General features: G+C 51.1%; 1 protein-coding gene across 7 annotated transcripts in view; it reads left to right on the top strand.

The window, feature by feature from the left end:
* TTC7B (tetratricopeptide repeat domain 7B) overlaps positions 1–22,040 on the top strand; it is a 250,710-nt gene that overhangs the window by 193,652 nt on the left and 35,018 nt on the right. For 4 of the 7 annotated variants that reach the window (XM_038545550.1, XM_038545549.1, XM_038545554.1 and 1 more), the window contains 4 exons: positions 1,214–1,311; positions 4,194–4,358; positions 6,759–6,809; positions 15,520–15,660. In XM_038545550.1, the coding sequence (XP_038401478.1) occupies positions 1,214–1,311; positions 4,194–4,358; positions 6,759–6,809; positions 15,520–15,660 (455 nt within the window). Of the gene's footprint in view, positions 1–1,213; positions 1,312–4,193; positions 4,359–6,758; positions 6,810–15,519; positions 15,661–18,503; positions 19,088–22,040 lie in introns of those variants that run through there. The other 3 variants (XM_038545553.1, XM_038545551.1, XM_038545552.1) reach the window with 3 other exon arrangements.

Below are 22,040 nucleotides of genomic sequence, written 5' to 3'. Positions count from 1 at the left end.
TACAGCCTGCGAACCATATTAAGTTTCATACCAAATCTTGTTTGTACCACTTTTAGCAACAGCTGCATACAGGAAGGAAATTGTGTCCCTTTATTATAGAATTTGAACTTCTTAACAACAACAACAAAAAAAACAACCCATGCCTGGAGCCCCCAGATCAACAAAACAAAACAGATTCAAAGAATAGCGTTTGTAGACTCAAACCTCAAGAGATAGATGTGCTGCTCTTTGGAGCCCCTTGGATGGAACATCGTGATAGAGGGGAAACGAATGTAACTGTTTTTGCTTTACAGGCTGCTTAGAACAAAAGAAAACGAGAATCTGTGGGAGCCAAGGTCCCCTGCCTGTGTCTCACCCCTCTTAGGCCTCGTGTGGTCTTCCCCACATGACCTGCCACACAAAGGGTCCAAGCCTGCTCTCCAGAAGCAGGTGCGGGTAGCTAGTGGCAGTGCTGGCTTGGGGGCAGGCACCCCAACCCTGCTGCGTGTTCTCAAGGCCCAGCCTTCCCCAGCTATGGGTCACTGGGCCAGCTGGATGGCATGTGCATTGGAGGCAGGTTGGGGGGGTGCAGTCCACCCCCAGGTGATCCCACAACTCCTTTCCCCCTCATCCATTAGCTAGAGACTCCAACCAGGCCACAGCTGTGTTTGCCCTTTGAAAAGCAAAGGTCCGGGGGTTCTCAAATCTAGCTATACCTTGGGCCCCCCTGGGGAGCTGGGGAAGATGTTGAGTACCCACCCCCCGAAGTACATGGATCTGATCTGGAGGGGGTTCTAGACATGAGGGTCTTGTAGAAGTGCCCCAGGGGTCTTCCTTGGGCAGGGAGGGCTCAGCTGTCGACCACCGGTTGGTAAGACAATCCGCAGATGACGGGTTGAGGGCCTTGATGAGTTCTGAGACTTCCAAGGCCCATCGGTTCTGCGTCCTGAGGCGCACAGAGAAGCTGGGTTCGGGTTTTTGGTTGCGTGTCTTATAATGACACAAGAGAGGCTCAAATTAGCAAGGGGCCGGGGGTGTGGTTTGAGCATATTTGTGAAGGTGAACAGGGTAAGGGCTCCCCACCCGGGCGGAGCCAGGGTGCAGGACACCTTGTGGGAACATCCAAAAGGCACCAAAGGTGGGACCACGCCTTGGGTCAGTGGGTGATGGTTGATGCTGTGTCTTTCCCCCGGCCCCCCTTCCCATGACTGATCTCTGAAGCTGTGTTTTGCAGTGATTCTGGACGTGGGAGCAGCCTCTTAGATAGAACCATTGCTGACAGACGACAGCTTAACACAATTACCTTGCCAGACTTCAGCGATCCTGAGACAGGTGAGAATACTAGACCAGAGGGGACAGAGCGGTATCAGTGAGCGCGTGGGGCCTGCTACCCACCCCCGGGGCGAGGGGCGAGGGGCGAGGGGCGAACCTGGCCAGGGATGGGGTTCAGAAATGTACCCCCCACAAAGAGGTTAAACTCAGCGGAGGCGCATTTCCTCCCGTGTCTTTGCAAGTGTGTTCACAGTGGGCGACGCTGGGGTGCCTGCCCCACACGGTCCTTTGAAATCTTTCTATCCCCCCCACCACACCCCACCCCGCCCTGCTCTCAGAGCCTCAAATTCAGAACTAAAATTAGATTGTTCGCATCCCCATGAAGCTTCCCCTCTGCTTTTCCGTTTCTCCCTCTCTCTCTTAAGTTTCAGATTTTGCTGAAATCAGGTTTCGATTTTTAATCAGTTGAACATAGGAACACCCCCCCATGTGCCCTCCCCCCACACAAAGGCCCTCTAGGGACATAGGTGCGGCTGAGCCTCTGAGTGTCCCATCCCGACGGGAAGGCCTGCATGACTTGCCTCCGAGCAGGTGTGCACGCTTCATCCTTTGGGTTCCCACATTTGCCTAAGTACAGAGGAGCACAGATGCCTCTGTGACTCCCAAGCCCCAGACGAGTGCTTCTAGTAGTTACGCTGGCTATTCGGTGGCGATTTGGAGGATGTTAAGACGTTCCCTCCACTTAGAGCCTCAGAGGGGATTCCAGAGCATCATTTGAAAGCTGGTTCTGTTGCTTCTGCACCTTCCCCTGCCCGCCCCCCCCCCCCCCCCGCCACCCCACAGAGGGCCTGTGTAAGCCTTCGTCCCCATCGGGTATGCCTTGCCCACTGGCTTCCTGAAAGGAGCCTCCAGGTCCTTCTCCTGACCTCATGGCAGGCCCCAGCCCTGACGGAGCCCTTCTAGAGAGAGCTGCGGGGCAGCCCTGACGTGTGCACAGCCATCTCCCAAAAAGTCCTGCTCCTGGTGGGACAGGAGAGATGTCATCCTGTAACAGCCAGATGTGCTGCCTGCCCTGGCCCATGCTCACAGCTGCCTGCAGACTGTACTCCTCTACTAGGCTCCCTTTTACCAAATGTAAAGTCAGCTTGAGAAGTGTGATCCCGGGGCCCCCAGGCTCCCAGGTCAGAGGAGTGTGGGGTGTCGGGTGCAGCAGAAATTGCAGATCGGTGGAGTGGCCTGACCCCCCCCCCCCCAATTGACCAGCAGTACTTAGGGAGGTGCCTGTGACTTTGAACAGCACAGCAGCTCTCCTAGAGACACTGTGGAACCCCCTCATTGTCAGAAAGGGAGGATCAGACTGTGGAAACTCACCACTGCGGGGTGAGGCTGGGACACGGCGGCAGAAGGGGAGGCTCTGGGCTGATCCAGAACAGCTGCTGTGGCTGCCCAAGACAACCCTTCTCCCTGCCCTGCCCCCTCCTCAGGATCCTGTGAGGACAGCCCTTCTAAATTCAGACCCCCTTTCCTTCCAGCTGGGCCCAGACCCTAATTTCCCCAGCAGTCCCAAGGCTTGAATGCCACATTGCAGGGAATACAGATTGTGGCAGCACAGGAGCGAGGTACTTATTACGAGTTCTCCCCTTTGGCCCTTGTCTGCCCAGCCAGGTTAGACCTTCTCAGAGGCTGTAGTATCCAGGCGAGGGCATATGTGGCATAGTCAGGACATTGCTGCTCCCTTCTCCCGAGTGGGCTTTGGTGCATCTACCCAGCCACTCGCTCCAGGGGCCCAGGTGTCGGAGTTGGGATTGCTGCACCGGTGCCCTTGAACGATAGGAGGATGGCATGGCCTCCCAGGCCTGGCCACTGGCCGTTTTATTGTTGTGGTTGCACTATTCCCATAAGTCTTGTAGGGATTCTTTCCACTGGCCCTGCCCTCAGGCCTGACCAGGTCCACTGTAGCTAACAGAATTGGTTTCATTAAGTGGATGCGGCAAATTGAAAAGCCCCCACACACACATACACACCAATAGGTCCCAGCCATGGAAAAAGAGGAATCAGATAGAGTGACAGTCTTAGCGTTAAAGCTATGAATCATTGTCTTTTCTTAGGGATAAGTTGGTAGTTCCTTAAATAGAGGATGAAAAAAAAATTTTTTTTTCTTCCTTTTGCCTTCAAAACAGGATGTGGAGTAAGGAGATTTATCTTTAATCATTGGTAGATATTACCAGACCCTTATCCCAAGCAAAAACCATTCTTTTCGCTTGAAAGTTGGGTCCACTGTGTCTGGGACAATTTTTCACTGTAGCCGCAGGGGTCTCTCCGGCTCTGGGTGTTTCTCCAGCTGTGAGACACGAAAGTGGCAGAAACGGCTTCCCTTCCCAAGTGCCCAGCCTGTGCACCAGACCACAGATCAGCCTAGAAAGCTCAACACCCCATTGTCACGACGCTGGGACCATGACAACATGGTCCCACCCCATCGCCCTCTCCCTAGGAAAACCTTAACTTTCAAGTAAACTATATACATAAGCGCTTCTCGTTTAAAAAAAAAAAAAAAATTAGGACTAGCCGAGGTCTACACCTTTCCGACTGAAAAACGGTCTCCTCTAGGATTGTCCCGGATATTGTAGGTTAAAGATGCATTACTTTCAGTGGATCATGCTGCCGAGTCTGTGCCCAGGTAAATCTGAGTTATTTTTATCACATGATGTTGTTGCAGAACAATTAATTAAATAACCAGTGGAAAAAACAACAAATTTGTTTTCTTTCAAAAAGCACTCATATTCTATTGTCCAGTAGAGGAATGATTGTGTATTACATGACCTCATTTTCTTTGCAGCGTATGTGAGTATATTAAAAGCTAGTTTATTTTTTCCTTTGTGTCTCTAAAGCTTTTTATTTTTTTTTTGCCTTTATCCTTTTTTTCTCTTTCACTTTTTTTTTAGTGTCAGCTTCCTCCTCCTCCTCCTCTTCTCTTTCAAGAACCGAATCTCCTCTCCACCTGTTTATGTCTCCTCATCTTCGTTCTCATCCCAAACTTGACACCTTTGTGTGGCCCCCTGCTGCTCATTCATTCAGAGACCCGGGCCCCCGCCAGGAACCCTCTCTGTGTAAACATGGTTTATGGTTTTTTGGGTTATTTTTTTTACCTTTCTCATTAGACCTGCTTCATTTGCCTGATGTTTCATTTTCTGATAATCTTCCTAACTGATAAGCTGGATAGGAAACTCCATCAGATTTATCTGCGGAAAAATCTTGCCAATTTGGAAATCCCAAAGCAGTGTGGGGAGAAGGCGACAGTGGTGCCCTAGTTCCAGGCTCCTCTTTGAAAAGTAAAGGAGACCTGTTTTGAGCAGAATAAATAGAAGCTTTTCTAGACAATTGCTTCTAGTTCTCAGCTACTTGAATGCTTTCCCAGAGTTGTTCTACATGCATAAAAATCTCTTTTAAAAAAGGCAAATTAGAACATTTGGCGAATAATTTATTTCTATATGTTTCTGACTATTTAGAAATTAGTTCAAGAAGCATATAGCAATCAAGGTGCTATCATAAAGAGAATGGCCATAGGCCCTTTAAATTTGTGGTTCTCAAGTTCTACTGTGCACTAAAATCACATGAAGAGCTTTGAAAACTGCAGATCTCCGGAGCCCCACCCCTGGCGTTGATGATTCAGCAAGCCCAAGCTGGAGCCCAGGCATGTGGATCTATAGAATACCCACTTAGGATTCCACGGCCGACGGGTTACGTACTTCATCTTGAGAAATGGTGCTCTAAAGTTGTTTTCCATGTGCAAGGAAGATACTGGGTTTGTGTGAAAACCTAGGGAACTATGCAGAGAAATTGGACATTATTTTCTTCTAATCCTGCTTTTAAATATGGAAATTTGAAAGTCTGTTTTACGGTGTTTGGGGACCTGTGTCCATTTAAACAAAACAAAATACATCCCTATGTTAAAATGAAACACTGGTTGATCACATCCTTAAATGGGACCTCAATGTGGGTCTCACCAGGAGGGGCCAGGCTTGCCTTCTTTCACTCATTTATTTGATGTTCCATTTTACTGAAGCACTGCCAGAAAATTTAATCTCTGTATCCACGATTTATAAGGGCTCATCTCTATCCCAAATGCTCACTTATAGGCTGAACAAAAGCTCCTAAGGGGAGCTGCTGTCAGAAAGAACTACTTTCTCTAATGTGCTCATCTTTCTGATGGCTACCCTGCCGGGCTAACCTCATGCACACACAAAGTCGGGGCAGAAATGAGGCTATCATCTAAAATAAATCATTCAAACCAAGAAACACTCTGGCTTTACTTCTCTGCATAGTAAGTGTTCTGAACTTTGCTTTCATGGCAATCCCAGCTTTATGAAATGCAAGACGAAGATAATGTTTATAAACTGCTTACGTTGTTTTTAATCAGTTTCTTAAAATAGACTTTTTCCCTTAATACAATGCCCACGGGTGATTGCCACCTACGGTTTTTCCAGAAAAGTTGTTTTGTGCATTGGTTTTTGCCCAGTTTTTTGTCTGAAAGTGGGACCTTACCCACTGTTCTAGAACAGCGTGACATGTTCCCACGGGTCCATCCACACCTGCTGCACAACAAACTCCCCTGCCTCTAGCCCCCTGCCTGGGTTTATCTGGTCACATGCCAGAGAGCCCTGCGTTCCTTTCAACCTTTGAAGGCTTAAGTCCTGACTCTTCCGTGAGACACCTGACACCAGGTTAATTAGTAAATTGTTAGGGCCGTGAGCACCACTGGGCTTTGTGCTGCATGTTTTGTGTCCCAAGCAGGGCTCAATTGTTTATTCCTTGTGAAACCATGAGTCATCTCCCACCCTTAGGGAGTGCCTCGCCCTGTACCCAGGTGTTTCAACCAAGACTGATAAGCCCAAGAATCTTTTTGTTCCCCCATAGATACAACATCTAGTTAAAGAAAGGGAAAGCATACCAAGCATTACTGATAGATGTAAAATTTCTTGATTAAAATTGTAATGAATTTGAATGCCAGCCCCTTTCACTAGGACAGATAGCCAAAGGCCTGACATTCTCTGAATTTCTCCCTCCAATCCTTTGATTTCATAAAAGCGAAAACTAGCCGAAGTCTACACGCTGTCCGGATCATGATTACGGTTAATGGTGGAAAGATCTGAAAACTGCTTGTTTGATTATTTTTCCCTTCCCGTTGGAATTTCCTGCCCTGGAAACAAAACACATTACATGAATTGGTCAGCTCTCATGTGCTGGGTGAACATTTAAACGTAGAGGGGAATGCCCAGTTGGCCTTTCTTTGGTTTAAAAAAAAAACAAAACAAAACAAAACAAAAAACAACCAAAAAACATTGTTAGTGGAAAAACATGTGTCACTCTTGAATTGAAATCTAATTTGAGACAGCCAGACTTACAGTTGGAAGGTTATTAGAACTCTGTTTGCTTTTTTAGCCTTAATTTTGATTTTTTAAATGTTTCGTTTCTTGGTTTTAATTTTTGATTTGATTTGTTGTTCCAAGGCAACTCTCCAGAAGTATACTTTCATGGTTTTCCCTCCCTTTTTTCAGTTAGTAAGTAGTTTACCAATCTATTAACTTTTCTGAGGGTCTCCAGAGTCACGCTTCCCTCCACCATGGAACGTGTGTCGTAGTTGTTGGTCGTTGGGAATGCTGAGATGATGTGGACGCAAAGCTGCCACCCGCTTGCCCACTCTGCCACCTGGGGCCCGTCTCTCCTGAGATGCTAGCGCGTTCCCTCCCCGTCCCCACCCCTGCAGCCTGGGTTTCGGTGCTGGGGAGGCAGTACTTCTCTGGGAGGGATTACAGAAGGAGGCAGTGCAGGAAAGATGTCCAAGCCAGGTGTGCAGTGGATTGGTCACAGCCCCACTAGCGCCAGTTGGAAGTATGAGACACTCAGCCTCCCTAGTGCAGGTCATCCATGAATTTGGGCTAGAGAGAACCTGTTGAATCTTGAAAATTTTTTTCCAGTTCAACTATTATTGCCACATAGAAAATTAATTCTAATAATTAATTTTCCTAAAAAAAAAAAAAAAAGCCAAACAGACACCATAAAATTTAACCTGCATCTACCAAAACTTAAAACTAAGCAGTTCTCTGGGTGTAGGACTAGTACTTTTAGGTGGTATTCTTTTAAGGCATGAGTGAATTATCACATTTTCCAAAGGATGTTTCCTAGCTGCTGATTCTCTGTAGTCAAATATTTTTGGGGAAATATTGCATCTCCCTTTTAGAGACTGACAGTTCACGGTAGCACCGTAAAGGCTCTGAGAAGTCCTGCAGTTTAAAAAATTCAAGGCTCTGAAGTTTGACCTCTTGTTCCCAAAAGCTAATTTCATCATTTTACCCATCCTGTGGAATCAGTGTTCCGGGGACTGCATTTTGGGCAATGCTAATGTATATAGTGATCCAATACATTCGAATGATCTGAGCCTTTGCTGCTTAGAGCAAATATTCCTCTCAGGGAGTTGATTTCCCATCTGAAATCTAGCTCAGCTCAGATGTGACTTTATTTCTGGCTTTTAAAAGTGTCTATACAAATAAAATATTTTTTTAATAAATAAAAGTCCATAGTAGAAACATACGTTTGGTATTGTCAATACATTACGGTTCTTCAGGGAAGGAAAAAAAAGTTTCACTGCCAGGGTTCTTTCAAGTCCGGCTCCTTAGATACGTGGAAAAGATTTGATTTTCAGAAATCAGGTCCCATTCAAATCTTCAGGCAGCCCTGATCAGTTCCCGTGGGGCTTGATGCGTTTACACAAGGGACTTAGCTCTCTTCCATGGCCACCTTTCCAGCTCTCCAAGATCAGGACAGCTAGGCTCTGCAGAAGCACCCCGGCAACTCATCTCATCTCCATCCGCCTTCGCTTCCCTGTCTCTAAGGATGTCAGTTTACTAATTCTAGCTCACGCACACCTCTGTGGTCTGCCAGGAGCTCACCCTGACCTCCAGGCCGGGCCAGGTGCCCTCTCCCGAGTGACAGCGGGCAGCTGTGGCTCCCCCCGGGAGGTGGCCACCTGACAGGAGGAGCCCCTTGGGGATGCAGCTGCCCACCCCCCCTCTAGTGGGCTGTGCGCTGCTCCTTAGACCTGGGCACCCCAGGCGCCCCCATCCTGGAGCACTCTCCCTTCTCCCCATCATCATCTTGGAGGAAAATGTGCATTTTATTCGCCTCTCAAGATCATGCTGAGATCAGGAATGCCGACGATGTGGGTTCTCAGCCTCCCATATCCCTGATTCCAGTGAAACCCCTGCTCTGTTGAGGAGCCCATAACCCGGGGAAGAGAATAAGCCGGTTAAAGACCAAACACACCTCTCAAAGGAAATAAGGTGGAGAAACAAATTCAAGGTCATTGTTTTTTGCCCCTTTTCTTATGGCTAGCATTTCATTGTTGACTTTGCATTTTCTGACATTTAGAAATGCCTCTCATAATGAGGAAGTGACTAGACAGTGGGGTGTACCTTTCACCCCTGCCCCTGCCTAAAGGAACAAAGTCAAGTTTTTAAAATCTGTATATGAAGCAGTTACTCTAGTGATGACCCCACCACCCTTGAGGGGTGGCCATCAAAAGAATTCAGCCCTAATGATTCAAGGATGAACCTTTTCTTGCTCTTTTATTGCAATTAAAATGAATTCCCCCCAGCTAGTTCTGTGGTGTCTTTCTTTAAACCAGATTGAGGAGAGTTTTAGGAGATTGGCAAGTCAGTAATAAATGGCAGTCAGAGCTTAAGGAGTGTGTGTCCAGTAATTAGACCATCACCCCAGCCGGGGAGGCTTTCCCCAGAAGCAGCCTCCCCCAGGCACTTGAGTCCAGGCACACACAGCCTCATGAATATGCAACAGCGAGGGTTTCTAATGGAGATGAAAGCATCTGCCTGGTGTAGCCTTCCAGAAGGTACTGTCTCCGGCCCAGAGCCATGGCTCGGCTCACTCTGACAGCTGGCATCTCCCCACATGCTTGTGAACGGCTGCCCTCCACGCTTCCCGTGTGAGCACCTGCCAGCAGCATGCCTGCCCCCCACCCCGCATGCCCACTGGGGGCTGTGCACCCCAGTCCCTCCCTGCCTTAGCGGGATCCTTCCCTAAAGCTTTCCCCGGAGAGAACTTGACCCCTTCAGGAGAAGACCCATCCTGTCAGGTTTCATGTGCTTGATGATTCTGTTAAAAGTCACTTGGAAACTGTGATCTCGTCTTGAGACCGTGGGTTTGGCTGTCCTGACTTACTTGGCTGTCTTAACCTCTTTTCCACTCCGTGAAAAAGGAAAGCATCTCGTGGAATGGGGACCAAAGTTATTTATCAGAGGGACCCACAAGCAGGAGGCCTCCCTGGCAGTGGGAATCGGGTAGGAACGGCGGTTGCCCGTAGAGCGCCACAGCCCCTCGCTCCTGTCGCACTGGTAGACACGCCACGAAGAGGGGATGTGGCGGCTGCGGGGGGGACTGAAAAGGGGCCCGGGAGGAGCCCACCCCCCAGCTCCAAGTCAGCCTCCTTGGAGAAGCACGACTGCCTCCAGCAAACATGGGAACTGCCCTCACACCCAAGGGAAGGGAGGACCAAAGTGTTTAATGTTAAAAAAAAAAAAAAGAAAAGGTATAGGACAATATGCCTGACTTGGGGGGTTGACGTGAGCATGGACTCTCCTCCCCCTTCAAAAAATAGGAGGCACTCATCACTAGCTACTGAGCTGCTGTCTCCCCCAGCCCCGAGGATGTCCTGGTTCTGAGCACAGGTGGCAGGTGGGAGAAGGTCACCGGGCTGCCAGCAGTCTGCAGTGTTGGACTGATTTTTGCTTTCCAGCCCCATCTCGAGAAACAGACCTTCTTCCCCTGTTAAAAATGAAAATCGCAAGCAGAGCTCCCTGGCAAGAATGCTTAGTCACTCGGGTTGCTATTCAGTATTCAGGGTCTTTAAGAGGTTGGAACTGTTGCCTTTTCCTTTTTATTTGAATCGTTTTGGGGGGCAGGGCACACGGCTTCTCAGAACTGGATATTGAATAAACTCTAGTGACAGGTAATATTGAATCATTTCAGAACACGGAGGAAATAGGTGCAGAGATTCATTACCCAGGGCGGTGGGGGTTGCGGGGGGGCGGGATCCCTGCGTGCCCGCGGCTGGAGCGGTTCTGGTTCTTTTCAGAAAAACGTGGGGAGCACAGGTATGTGCTGCCGTGAGGTTAGTCAGGGAGAATATGGGACTTGGGGCCCAGCCGGGCACTCCATCCTTCCACAGTCATGCATGTGAGGCATCCGAGGTAATTCCGGGGCTGGGAAGCAAAAGGCAGCCCAAACCCCAGGCAAACGCGTGCGAGACGTGCAGTAAAGGATTTTTGTCGCGTGTCATGTAACAAACACTTCCCCTCGTTCTGGATGCCGACGCCCGCCCAGTCCCCAGGTGGGCAGAGTCTCATCTAAGATCTAGTCTAGGAAGCTAGGAGGGGAGGGGGGCGCACACCCTTGACAGCTGAACTATAAACATCGGCCGTGTGCTCAGTGGCCTGCCTGTGAACATGTGCGTTACAGAGCATGACCAAGCCGTGTCACTTATCACGCCTTTTGTCTGATGGGACTGTCGCCTCTGAGACCCCTCTGAATGTGAGGTGGGGTTCACATGCGACTGCCACCTTGCAGGTCTGCGTGAAGTCAACCACAGGTGGAGTGTGCTCTGGGAAAGGGGTGTTTGGAAAGGCCCCGGCTGCCTCAGCAATCTGAGCTCACCAAGGCCTGTTGGCGACAGGGTCTTCTAACAGGCTTGAGCACCTGAAGTCGGTGGCCTTGGTCCTGGGTCCTCTCAGCCGTCGGGAGAGAGGCCTATCCATTGCGGCTTCCGGGTCCTCTCTGTGGCCCCCTTCCGCTCCCCACCCCAGCCCCATATGTGGTGGTCCAAGGGGAACCCAGACGGAAGCCCCGGCAGTGGGGCTCACAACAGTTCCTCAGGTGGCACTTTGCCTTCATATCAGGTGTCCAAGCTAACATTTTCTTCCGGGCTTCTGGGTGGCAGGGGAGAGAGAGCAGTTGGCCGGAGGATGTACGGCTCTCAGCCCCAAGGCATCTGGTGCCCCCTGAACCGTCTGGACAATTAGGTCACAGCACAGGGACCAGATGTGAGGGCACGCCCGCCCCGGCTCCGGTCAGCTCTCGGTTCGGCTGGTTTCACAGTGGCTTTTCGAAGCCTCTGTGCCCTGTGCCTGAGGAACTCGGTGCAGCATAGCAGGTGCTCGGCCTACAGGGTTAGGATGGTGATAAGCACGTCTCGAATTAACGTGATAAATAAGAGATGCACAGCAGCCGGACACTCTCCCTGGCTTACCTGTGGAACCTGATTATGTGGCAGCTTATTCCTCCAGGGTCTTGGATTTCCAATTAGAAACATATCTTATATTCCTCCCTCCAGTTCCTTTTTTTAAGCCTCAACTTGTCCATTTCCCCTAGGGCAATAATCCCTTCCACCCCCACATACACTGTGGGAATACATTTGCTTTGGTGAGAAAGACAAGGGTTGCCTTTTTAAAAATATACATGTTGGTTAGAACTAGCATTTCTAGTTGCGTACCTACGGAAATCCAAATCTATTTTGATATTTAGCATTTCAGTCCTAGGGGACAGTAATTCACAGGCTCTTTTTTATTATTATTATTTTTCCATTAGATCTATCCATCCTGATTCATAACGATGCTTACTTTTTTTCCTCTAAATTCTAATCAGATGGAAGACTTTGACTTACTGCATTATTGCCAGGAAAAGTAGATGTTAACTATTCAGTGAGGTTGCTGTGGTTATGGTCATGTGGCATCGTCCACAACTGCACGAGTGCTCAGCTACCCATCCCTGGTTCAAAACAGGAAGGGTCTCTCCCCTTGTGAAGCATGTGTTAAAGGGGATCGACTTGGAGGGGAAAGTCGCAGTTCTGCCCCCCCCCATATTTAAATGGCTTAGTTAATATTAGACATGGGGGAAGGTCATGGAGCGAGGCACAGTGTTCAGTCTACTACGCGCCACTGTCATGGGCAGTCTGCGTGGCTGGAGGTGACGACAGGCATGCCAAGAAGGCCTTTGAGACAGTGAAGGTTCTGGCCTCTGAGCCATTGGGAGGCCAGGAGCGTAGAGCACGAAGGGGGGACCACTGTCTTCCAGACTCCAGACACTGACACATCTGTTGACAGTTCCCATCCATTCTGCAAGCACTCGCCTGCTGGCTCTACTGGGCCCAGCGTTATTAGACCCTAAAAGCACCTCATGTGGGGCCTACCCCCATATGAGAACCAATTTAGGTCACCAAAGTAAACTCAAGGTTGAGAATCCAGTCTTCTAGAACCACACATCAGAATAACTCCGAAAACGGTGGGTCCATCCCATGGACAACTGTCCCCCAGGGAGGTGGGGGTGTTGCTGTAGGAGCACCAAGGACCCAAGGCCCACCTTCCTACAGGACAGTGGCAGGGAGAAGAAACAGAAGGCTCACAGCAAGCAGCCTTCCTGGAGGAGGTGGCATCAGAGCCAGATTCAGAGGCTAGACTTGTAGTTAAGACTACTGGCCGAGTCCTGCTTTTGCCGCCCACTGGCTGTGTGACTTGGGATAAGTCCATAACCTCATTAAATCTCAATTTTGTTATCTAGATAACATAGTAAGCTGTCTCACAGAGTTGTTTAAAGGTTAAATGAAATAATATATGTAGAGTTCTGGCCGGAGTTCCTGAAATCTGCCTTTGCCACGTTCATAAAACTGATACCCACAGCTGTCACCACGTGCCAGGCCTTCTTCACGGTGAAACATACGATCACGTGAATAATTAGCCACCTTAGCTGTGTCTCGCCGTCCCAAAGAGAAGAGACTTTAACAATAGTTCTAATTAACTTGTTTGCAGACCAAATAAAATAGTGAATCCACATAGCAAAATTAGCCCCCCTCGAAAGTCACGGGTCTCCGTTAGCATAAGGACCCACAGAACCTAGTAGAAAATGTGTAGAGTCTTCCTTCGGCATTCATTCATCGTTGTTATTTGTAAAGGAGTTAACGACTAAATATTTTAAGCCTTCCTCAGTTGTGATACATGATGCAGCAAGTACCCATAGATATAACGAACCCCCATAAGCGGAATCCCTGGAAGGAGTCTCAGGAGCTCTGCAGAGCCTAGAAAAGGATCCTGAGGCCACGAGGATCTCCCTGGAACTCTGTTCCCCGGAGTCTTGGGCTGCAGGGAAGCAGGCATGCGCAGAGTCTGCCTCCAGGTTTTTTCTGCAACCAAATGTCAATGACAGGACCGCTCTCTCCGTCTCAAGGTGGGTGGGTCCCCCCTAGGCCGTGCGCAGCTGCCTCACCTGGGTGATGAGCCTGAGGCCTGGCCTCCCCACCACTGTCACTTTAGTGATGTGGATCGTCTGGGGCTTTCGGGGGCCTCACGGGTCTTTTAAATACCCGAGTAGTTCTGATAGGAAGCCACGGATGAGTACCTCTGCTCTAGGTGCCCGATAGGAAGGCAAGCCACGTTGATGACGTCAGAGTATACCAACAGCGGCCTTGTTTATTTAGCCAGCAGTTGCTACTGAAATTCTCAGGGAAAGCTCCATCCTTGTGCTCAAAGCTCAAATATTTCTTGTCCATAGAGAGTCCAGAACAAACCAAAGCCTGCACCGCCCCCCCCACAAAAAAAAAAAACCCGACAGCAGTCTAATCATTTTTGCTGTTTCGATTTTATTTTTTTTTTTAAGTCGTCAGACATACTCTGTCTAAAGGGTCAGCTCCTAGCTGACCTCCGTGAGCTCTGGATCACAAGGGCATCGGCTGGTGTCTTTTAACCTGGCCTCCAGGTGCCTCCTCCGGAAGGGCAGGGGGGCGCGTTCCCTCTCCAGGACTCACCGTCCATCCCCAGAGGCTCTCTGCCCTTGCTCATCCCCGTGGACGCCCTGCCTGGATTATCGCAGCAGGCAGATTCCCAGCCCGGCTCCCATCCGCCTCCCGTGAGCCCCCTCCGCCAAAGCCCCCGCTTGAAGGATTTGAGTGTATTTAGAGGCACCCATGTCTCCTTCAAGTTGGAACAGTCAAAACACAATATGGATGGCCAGCCTCGTGCTGCAAATACCCTCAAAATGAATAAATTGCGGTGCATTCCGAAGCCCCAACAGAAATTATTTTTATGCTCGCAGTTTTGTCTCTGCCCAACTATAACCAGCTCGGTTCTATTTGAGTGGTCAGCAGTCGTCTTTCCATATTATCACTAGTTGAAACCTTAGGGTGAGTTGATCGTCGCCACTCCCAGTGTCGGACTGTTTGCCTCCATATCGCACTTGACGATGGATTAGATATTAAGAGCGTGGCCCGTGATCTGAGTCTGAGCAGGCTGCAGCATGAAATAACTGGGACTCCTGCTCTCAGCCCTGAAGCCACACCTCCAAGAGGGACTGTGGGGAACAGGTGAGGAGCAAGCCATGTGGAAGGAGGAGGCTCCAACCGCCAGGACCCCTAGGACAACACGAAGACCAATGAGTCTTTTGGTGTCTGAGTAGAAGTCGCTTGACCCGCTTGCTTTGACTAGTGGATGTGCTGGGTCTGCTCCTCTCCTGGGCCTTTCAGGACGACAAGCCTGGCCCCAGAGTCAGACAGGTACAACTCCAGAGCCCGGGCACCTCCACGATTGCCCCGCCTTGATAACAGACATTGCTCCTACTCGGGGCAAAGACATGCTCTTCCTCCCATCCTTATATTCTGTTCTAGAACATGGTCCCAAATCTCAGGGTGCAGGCCACCTCTCGAAGGCCATAGAGAGGATTGGCGGGTTGCTGGGTCTGTCTTGAGAATGGACTCCATCCCCGGGAGGCAGGGACGACCCCTCCCGCTGCTGCCCCGGAGGGTTTGTAGGTCTAGGCCCCACCCCCTGCCCTGGGGTGCTTTGTCACCTCCCTTCGTAGGACATCATGCGTGCCATGTTGCAGCCTGAGCTTCATGGCCGTGTGGCCAGCTCAGCCCCTGTGCTGCCCCGACCCCCGCGCTGCCCTACCCAAGGTCCTGGAGGGCCTGCATCCCACAGCAGGTGCTCTAGCCATCAGCTAGCAGGTGAGCTAGAGCGAAGGGTGGAAACTCAGGTCCGAGGCCACGAGGATAGTCTGTATCTCTCCATGGACGTAAACCTTGGCAACATCACGAGGACCGGAGTGTGCTGTCCGTCTTGAACGTGTGTCTGTGTGTGGGAGGGGGCGGAGGGGTGGCTGGTCGGGCGGGCCTGCCCTGTCACGTCTGATGCCGTCTTCTCGAACACCCCCCCGCAGGCTCCGTCCACGCCACCTCAGTGGCAGCCTCGAGAGTGGAGCAGGCGCTGTCGGAAGTGGCCTCATCTCTGCAGAGCAGCGCCCCCAAGCAGGGCCCGCTGCACCCCTGGATGACGCTGGCGCAGATCTGGCTCCATGCAGGTACTGCTATGCCCCCGCCGGGGGCCTCACCCACACCCATTGGCCCACCTAGCCCACGACCCCTGTCTTGAGGGATGTTGAGAGGTCACCACCTTTGCGGTCACACACCAAAATGTCGCTACTTCTCTGTAGGACTGTGGGATACTGTGTGACTCCCCTTCCGTCCCCTGACCGGACACCCTGGCACAGGGGGGACGTCCAGCAGAGACTCTCCCACTGGACCCTGAGGGACCTGGGGAGGTCTCCGTGTGGGGTGCAGGGTGTGCGTGACAGCAGGAGCCACACACTGACTCCCAGGCGCTCTTTGTGGCGGCCAGAGGGGCAGGGCATCCTGGGCTCCTTAGTCTGGAAGTCCACGGCTCCCTAGCAGCTGTGTAGACAGGAGCTAAAAGCTTCAGCTCAGCGGGGGCTTCCTCATCCGTGGGGGGGGGGGGGGCAGTAGCATCCACCTTCTAGGGTGATGAGCGCAGTGCCTGGCGCCTCCCAGCAGTGGCGTATAACATCGTCGTGTTGCTGACTCAGATGTCTTGTCAAAGCCTGGGAAGGGGGCAGCGCTTTCAGTGTCCCTGCCTGCCCCCCACTACCCCCTCCCCCGCCAGCACCCCTGTTCACACACAGAGCGGGGAGCGGGGAGCAGCAGCTGCAGAACTGGAAATCAGCCCAGAAAGCAGATCTGATCACCCCACCTCCACTTCCACATGGCTGCTGCCGCGTGGCTGAAAATCCCCCCAATAAATCCCACCCACAGGCACCGTAGCAAAGACAACCCCACTTCACAGAGGCTGCCGATTTACTTACAAATTTATATTTATGTGTAAACAGTAACCTCAATTCGCCAAGTGTCATCACGGGGTCTGTAGGACCCCGACGGGGCCTCCCCAGGCAGGACCCTCAGGGCACACCGAGGAAATCCAGGTTTGGCTGGGGAAAGTGCTCATTATCCACCATTGTCCGCCTATTTACCCCTTTTTCTGCCAAGGCTAATTGTGTGATGCTGAACCGTGTTTGGAACCACCGGCCAACCTTCATACACAAAAACATGGTCCTGTTTACCTGGCCTTGGCGTGTCACAGAGCCCAGCTCAGCCGGCCCCTCCTGTGTTGGCATCTTTAATGGAGCCATAACAGCTACCATAAATTAGCAAATTACATTCTTCCAAGCAGAAGCACAAAAGAGGGATGATTCATGAATGTGCTGATTATTCTTCCTGCGCAGACGCTTGCCAGCGTGCGGCCTCTCGCTGGGCCCAGATGAGCTGGCGCGCAGGGCGCGGGGGCAGCAGGAAAGCCTTGCTCTCCACGCCCTGCACGCCCGCAGAAAAGCCCAGTCCGCGGTCTAGGGCCTGGTGCCTGGCTCGGTCAGCCGCCCTCACCAACAGTGACTGCGGAGAGCAGAGAGAGGGACTGAGAAGGCTTCTATGTCTGGGCCAGGAGAGACTGGCCGGCCCTGCAGGGCCAGCATCGGGGGCCGAGGTGTCCTTCAGATCCCAACTGAGGTTGAGATTTTGCAGGGCCAGAGTCTAACCAAACCCAACAGGACTGAAGGCAGCCCATCCTCAGCTGGGATGAACTTCCTCGACCCAGTCACAGGCTTTGCTCCTCTTCTCCGCTTCTTGGAAAAGTCAGTGACCTGAGTGAGGGTCACTAGGTTCCGGGACAGCTTCTCCTGCTGGCTTGCTGCCCTTTATTGAGTTATCCAGACTCTCTTCCTTTCTGCATGTTCCACATGACTCTTGGGAGGAAATCTTGTAGCCGCTTATTAGGACGTTGAGGAACTTGGTAGCTAAGATTCAGGCTGGGGCTGTCCGTGGATTTGCACGTGATGGTGTAATATCTGCTTCTTGTTGGCGTAGCCCGTAGCACAGAATAAAGCTCTCATTGTGGCTCTTAACGTGCTCTAGGCTGGTGGGGTTGAACTTTGGAAAATGGCTGCCAAACCTGCCCTATAAACTCTGGACAGAATATGCAGAGTACTTCTGTCGTAAGAATGAATTGAGTCGATTAGAATCTGTCTAGGATTTGTGGCATATTGACTCCTTCAAAGCAATGACCTGGTTTAAGTCAAGATTTAGGATAGTATATATTCATTCATATGGTCTGAAGAGGTAACTTGAGAATGAACTCAGAAAATAAACAGCTTCTTCTGAACTGTAAGGTTTTACCACTTGTGGTGTGAGTTCTGTTGCTCCAAGGGGCAAGACGACAGTGACAAAACATGCCCTCCCCCCGACTTTTGAACCATATATGGTTCCCTCAGTAGGTCTAGCAGTACTGCCAGACTAAATTTTGCAGGCTTTGGAAGAAACTGTTAGATGAAGGCCTAACCCCCCAGGCCATGGCGTTTCTGTGGATTTGTGGGTCTTTCCTGGTGGTTTTCTCTGGTGAACTGAGTCTGGTGGGAGCTCATGACGAGAGTCCACGGTGAGGCAGCCCCAGATCTGAGGCGTGCAGGTGAGGTCACTTGGAGACAGCTTTCCATGTCCAGCCTATTGCATGAGCAGCTCCCTGGGCCACCGGTGTGTCCATTTTAATGGCCAAGAGATCATGAGCCAGAGACTTGAACTACAGCTGCCCTGTGAGGGAAGGGGCCAATGGCCCAGCAGGGAGCACAGATCCAGGAAGACCAATGACATTTGACCACACAGGGTCCCTCCATCCCTGAGTGAGGGGGACCCACTCCCAGGGCACACCCTTTCCCCTGTCCTGGCCCCCTCCAACCCCAGGGTCTCAGACTCTTCACCAGGACACCTGGTGGCCGACTGCCGTGGGCTGTGTCCAGGTTTGGCCCCTTAGTTTGTTGGGACCCATGTAACAGTTTCACTTAAATTATTTTTGAATACACAGTATCTGCATGTGATACACAGTTGAAGAGGTACAAAAGGTGGAGAGTGAAAAGTCTCCATCCTGCCCTGGAGCCGCAGCCACCATCACCCGCAGCAACCACTAAAAAGACCCCATGTGCTTTCCAGAGCAATCGCACACGCTCGGAGGTCACTGCTTAGCAGCACACATAACGCTGACGCAGGCTTTTGACTGGCGGCGTGGTATAAATCTGCTGTATGAATTCACCGTAATCTAACCAGTACCCCACTGATTGGCATTTCTAATGTTCTCCTGTTACAGACAATGCATCAGTAAGTATCCTTCTATATATTGTGTGTAAGATAAATTCCTAAAAATGGAATTGATGGATCAAAGGGTGTATACTCTTTAATTTTGCTAAGTTTTGTCACATTGGCTTCCACAGAGTAGTACCAGTGTACAGCCCAGCCAACTCTGAGCGAAGGCCCATTTTCTTGCGTCTTTGTCAATGCAACAGATTCTCTGACCTGTAGACCTCTGCCACTCAATAGATGAAAAATGGCATTTCAGTGGTCTGTGTTGGTGGCTTTTGCTCACTGAGCTTTCCTTTTTTATTTGTAAGCATTTATTATGTGTCAAAGAAACTTGCCTCGTGTCTGTGATATGAGCTATAAATATTTTCTCCTATCTTTGTTAGTGTTTGTGCTTGTCCTTTTTGGGGGGGACTAGTTTTTTAAAAATACATTTATCGATTTTGTGTGTGTGTGTGTGGCATCTGGGCATCACATGATATTTACCCATGTTATGGTCTCCTCTCTGGAAATTCCAAGTATCTTCTGGGGCTGTTGGTAGGGGTTATCGCCTCCCATTTTGCAGGAGGGAAACCCAGGCCAGATATAAATAAATGCCTCTGTGGTCTTACTGGGGAAGGAGTCAGAGTCAAGGGAGTGACATCATAGCATTTGATGTTTACTGTGCCACAAAACCCATCTCCTTAGGAGCCATACAACTTCCTTGGCATGCAGACCTCAGGGTTGGCCGTCGGAGAGTCATACATTCACAGACACTCCAGGCTGGACTGGAGGCTTCGCCAAGACAGGCAGCTTTTTAGTGCCCATCTTTTAATTTCCACATTGGGATGGCAGCTAAAAATGACTTTGCGGTAGGTGGTTAATTTCTGCTTGTTACGTACTAATAATTATAGCTTTCACTTTGGCACTCTCACAGTTGAAACCAACGGCTATTCTTAGATGTGCAAGATCAGATTTTCTGATTTCTGCTGGGAATTTAAAGCCATGATACTCTCACGAATTCCCTGGCCCTGGGCCCAGCCTACCCCCTCGCCCGTCCCAGGCTCCTCCCTGCCTCCACAAGGCTGCATCCGCAGGGTCTAGGGGTAATCCTGCGGCACAGCCTCCATGAGAAATGAAGACAGTGCCCAGCCAGGTGGTGTGTGGGTCACTAAACAGGGAGCACCTGCCGGAGGAAAGGCTCGGTACCTGGGGCTCAGGCCTGCCTCATGCAGGGCCAGTCTAGACTGACTGTTCCTGCCCTAAAAATGGAATTTATGTATCAATTTAGAGCAGGGAGGGGGGTTAATTAGTGGTCTATCCCTTTATCAGGGATAAACTATCCCTGTCAGACTTTATCCCAAGGACTTTCTTTATACATCTTCATTTGTTCTGTTCCATAATAACCTTATGAGGTCTGAATACCTTACCCCACTTTACAGGTGAAGACACTGAGACCCAGCTGTCACATTTTTTCCTAATATTACATGGCTAATAAGTGGGGGAACGAGAACTCAGACCCCAGGAGTGTGGCTCCAGCTGTGACCCGGAGCAGGCCCTCAGCCATCCAGCACAGTGTGTGTGGGCCGCAGTTGGCACGAGGCTCAGGAGTTCAGTGGTCATGAAGATGTCCCAGTCCCTGCCTTTGTGGAGTTTACAGACATGAAACAAAACAGCTACAGAAGCACTTAATTCTCATGGTGCCATGGGCCAGGAAGGGGCAGCGTGGTCCCTTGGGGGAACTGGTGACAGAGGTCCTCCACAGGCCAGGGGCCAGGAGAAGTGTGAGCATGGGGAGCGGGGGCCTGCAGAGTGACCAGCGGAGGTTGGGATGATGGTGGGGAGGCTGGAGAGGGTTGGAGACGTGGCAGGAGCCTGAAGGGAAGGAAAGGACATGGCCTGAGGCTAGGCAAGATCGTGCGGAGAGGGTGGGGCCTGGCAGCCATGCTAAGGTCTTTAACTTCATCCTAAAAGTGTTGGAATGCTCCTGATGGGCTTCCACCATGAGGGTGAAAAGGTCAGACACATGGGTGGGCTAGCCGGCCCAACATAGAGAATAGAAAGGAAGCATCGAGAATGGGAACAGAGAACAGAGGTTGGAAGGGAGCAGCTCAGTGTCTGAGGTGGAGGGAAGTGGCCCCAAGACACACTATGGCACCGGGCCCAAGGGTGTCCTCGATGGGTGCCACGCTGAGGGGTGGGAGGGAAGAGTCCTGTGTCTGGGGCCTGATTCAGTGAGCCGCTGGTGGCACCGTTCTAGGCAATGGGAAGCCAACACGAGGCGGCGGGGCAAGTGGGGGACCAACGTGTTGGAGTCAGGGAGGAAGGGAAACCGGAGTCGTGTTTGAACTTGGAAGGGTTCAGGGCCTGCGGACACACCCGTGAAGACAGCAAGCAGGCGGCTGGAGGGTCAAGCCTTGTTCCAGGTTCAGGCTAGACACAGACACTGGGGAAGGAGGATTTAAAGCCCAGGGGTATAATGAGAAGAGAGAGGACCAGCACCAAGCCCCAAGCCCCTCCCACATTTAAAATCTATGCAGGACAGGGGTCCTGGGGAACAAAGCGAGAGAAAGGAGGCTGTCAGTGAGGCAGGAGGGAGACGGGAGGGGTGACACTGTGGCAGCCAGAGGGGTTTCCCTCCAAAGGGGCCTGTGCAGCACAATCAGGGACTTGGGTTCTGATGTCAGAGTAGTGAGGATCCCCGTGTCACCTTGTCCCAGCAGCATGACCTGGGCAGGTTCCCCCTCTGCCCCATGAGCCCTAGTTTGCAAAACAAGGGCAGTGGTGACAGTCACACCAGGTAATGCACAGGGAGTGCTCAGTGGGTAGCAAGCACTTGACAACTCTTAAAATCACTGTTATTAAGGAGGATGTGGCTGGTAGGAAGTGCTGCTGGGAGGTCAAACTGGCGCTGACAAATCACTTGTTAGATGTGGCATGTGGGAGTTGTCGGAGGCCTTGACAGGTGAGGCTTTGGGGGCGTGCTGGGGACAGAGCATGGTGAGGTGGCTGCAGGGCGCTGGCAGGTGAGGAGGACAAGGCCGGGGGCGCCTGGTCCTCACGGAGAAGACCCCAGTGCAACACAGGAGAGACATGAGGGGGAACTGGGGAGGAATGTGGCTTCACATCAGGCGGCTTCACAACTGGCTGGCACAGAAGCATTTCGATTGCTGCGGGGATAGTCACATCCTTGTCCCTAAGAGAGAGACAGGATACGTGCAGGTCCAAATCCCCGAAGAGAGCAAGAGAATGGTGGGGTCCAGGGCCCAGGCAGAGGGACTGGCCTCAC

The sequence above is a fragment of the Canis lupus genome, chromosome 8 (assembly GCF_011100685.1).
Source record: "Canis lupus familiaris isolate Mischka breed German Shepherd chromosome 8, alternate assembly UU_Cfam_GSD_1.0, whole genome shotgun sequence".
NCBI classification, from domain to species: domain Eukaryota; kingdom Metazoa; phylum Chordata; class Mammalia; order Carnivora; family Canidae; genus Canis; species Canis lupus.
This window is presented reverse-complemented; position numbering and strand designations above follow the sequence as displayed.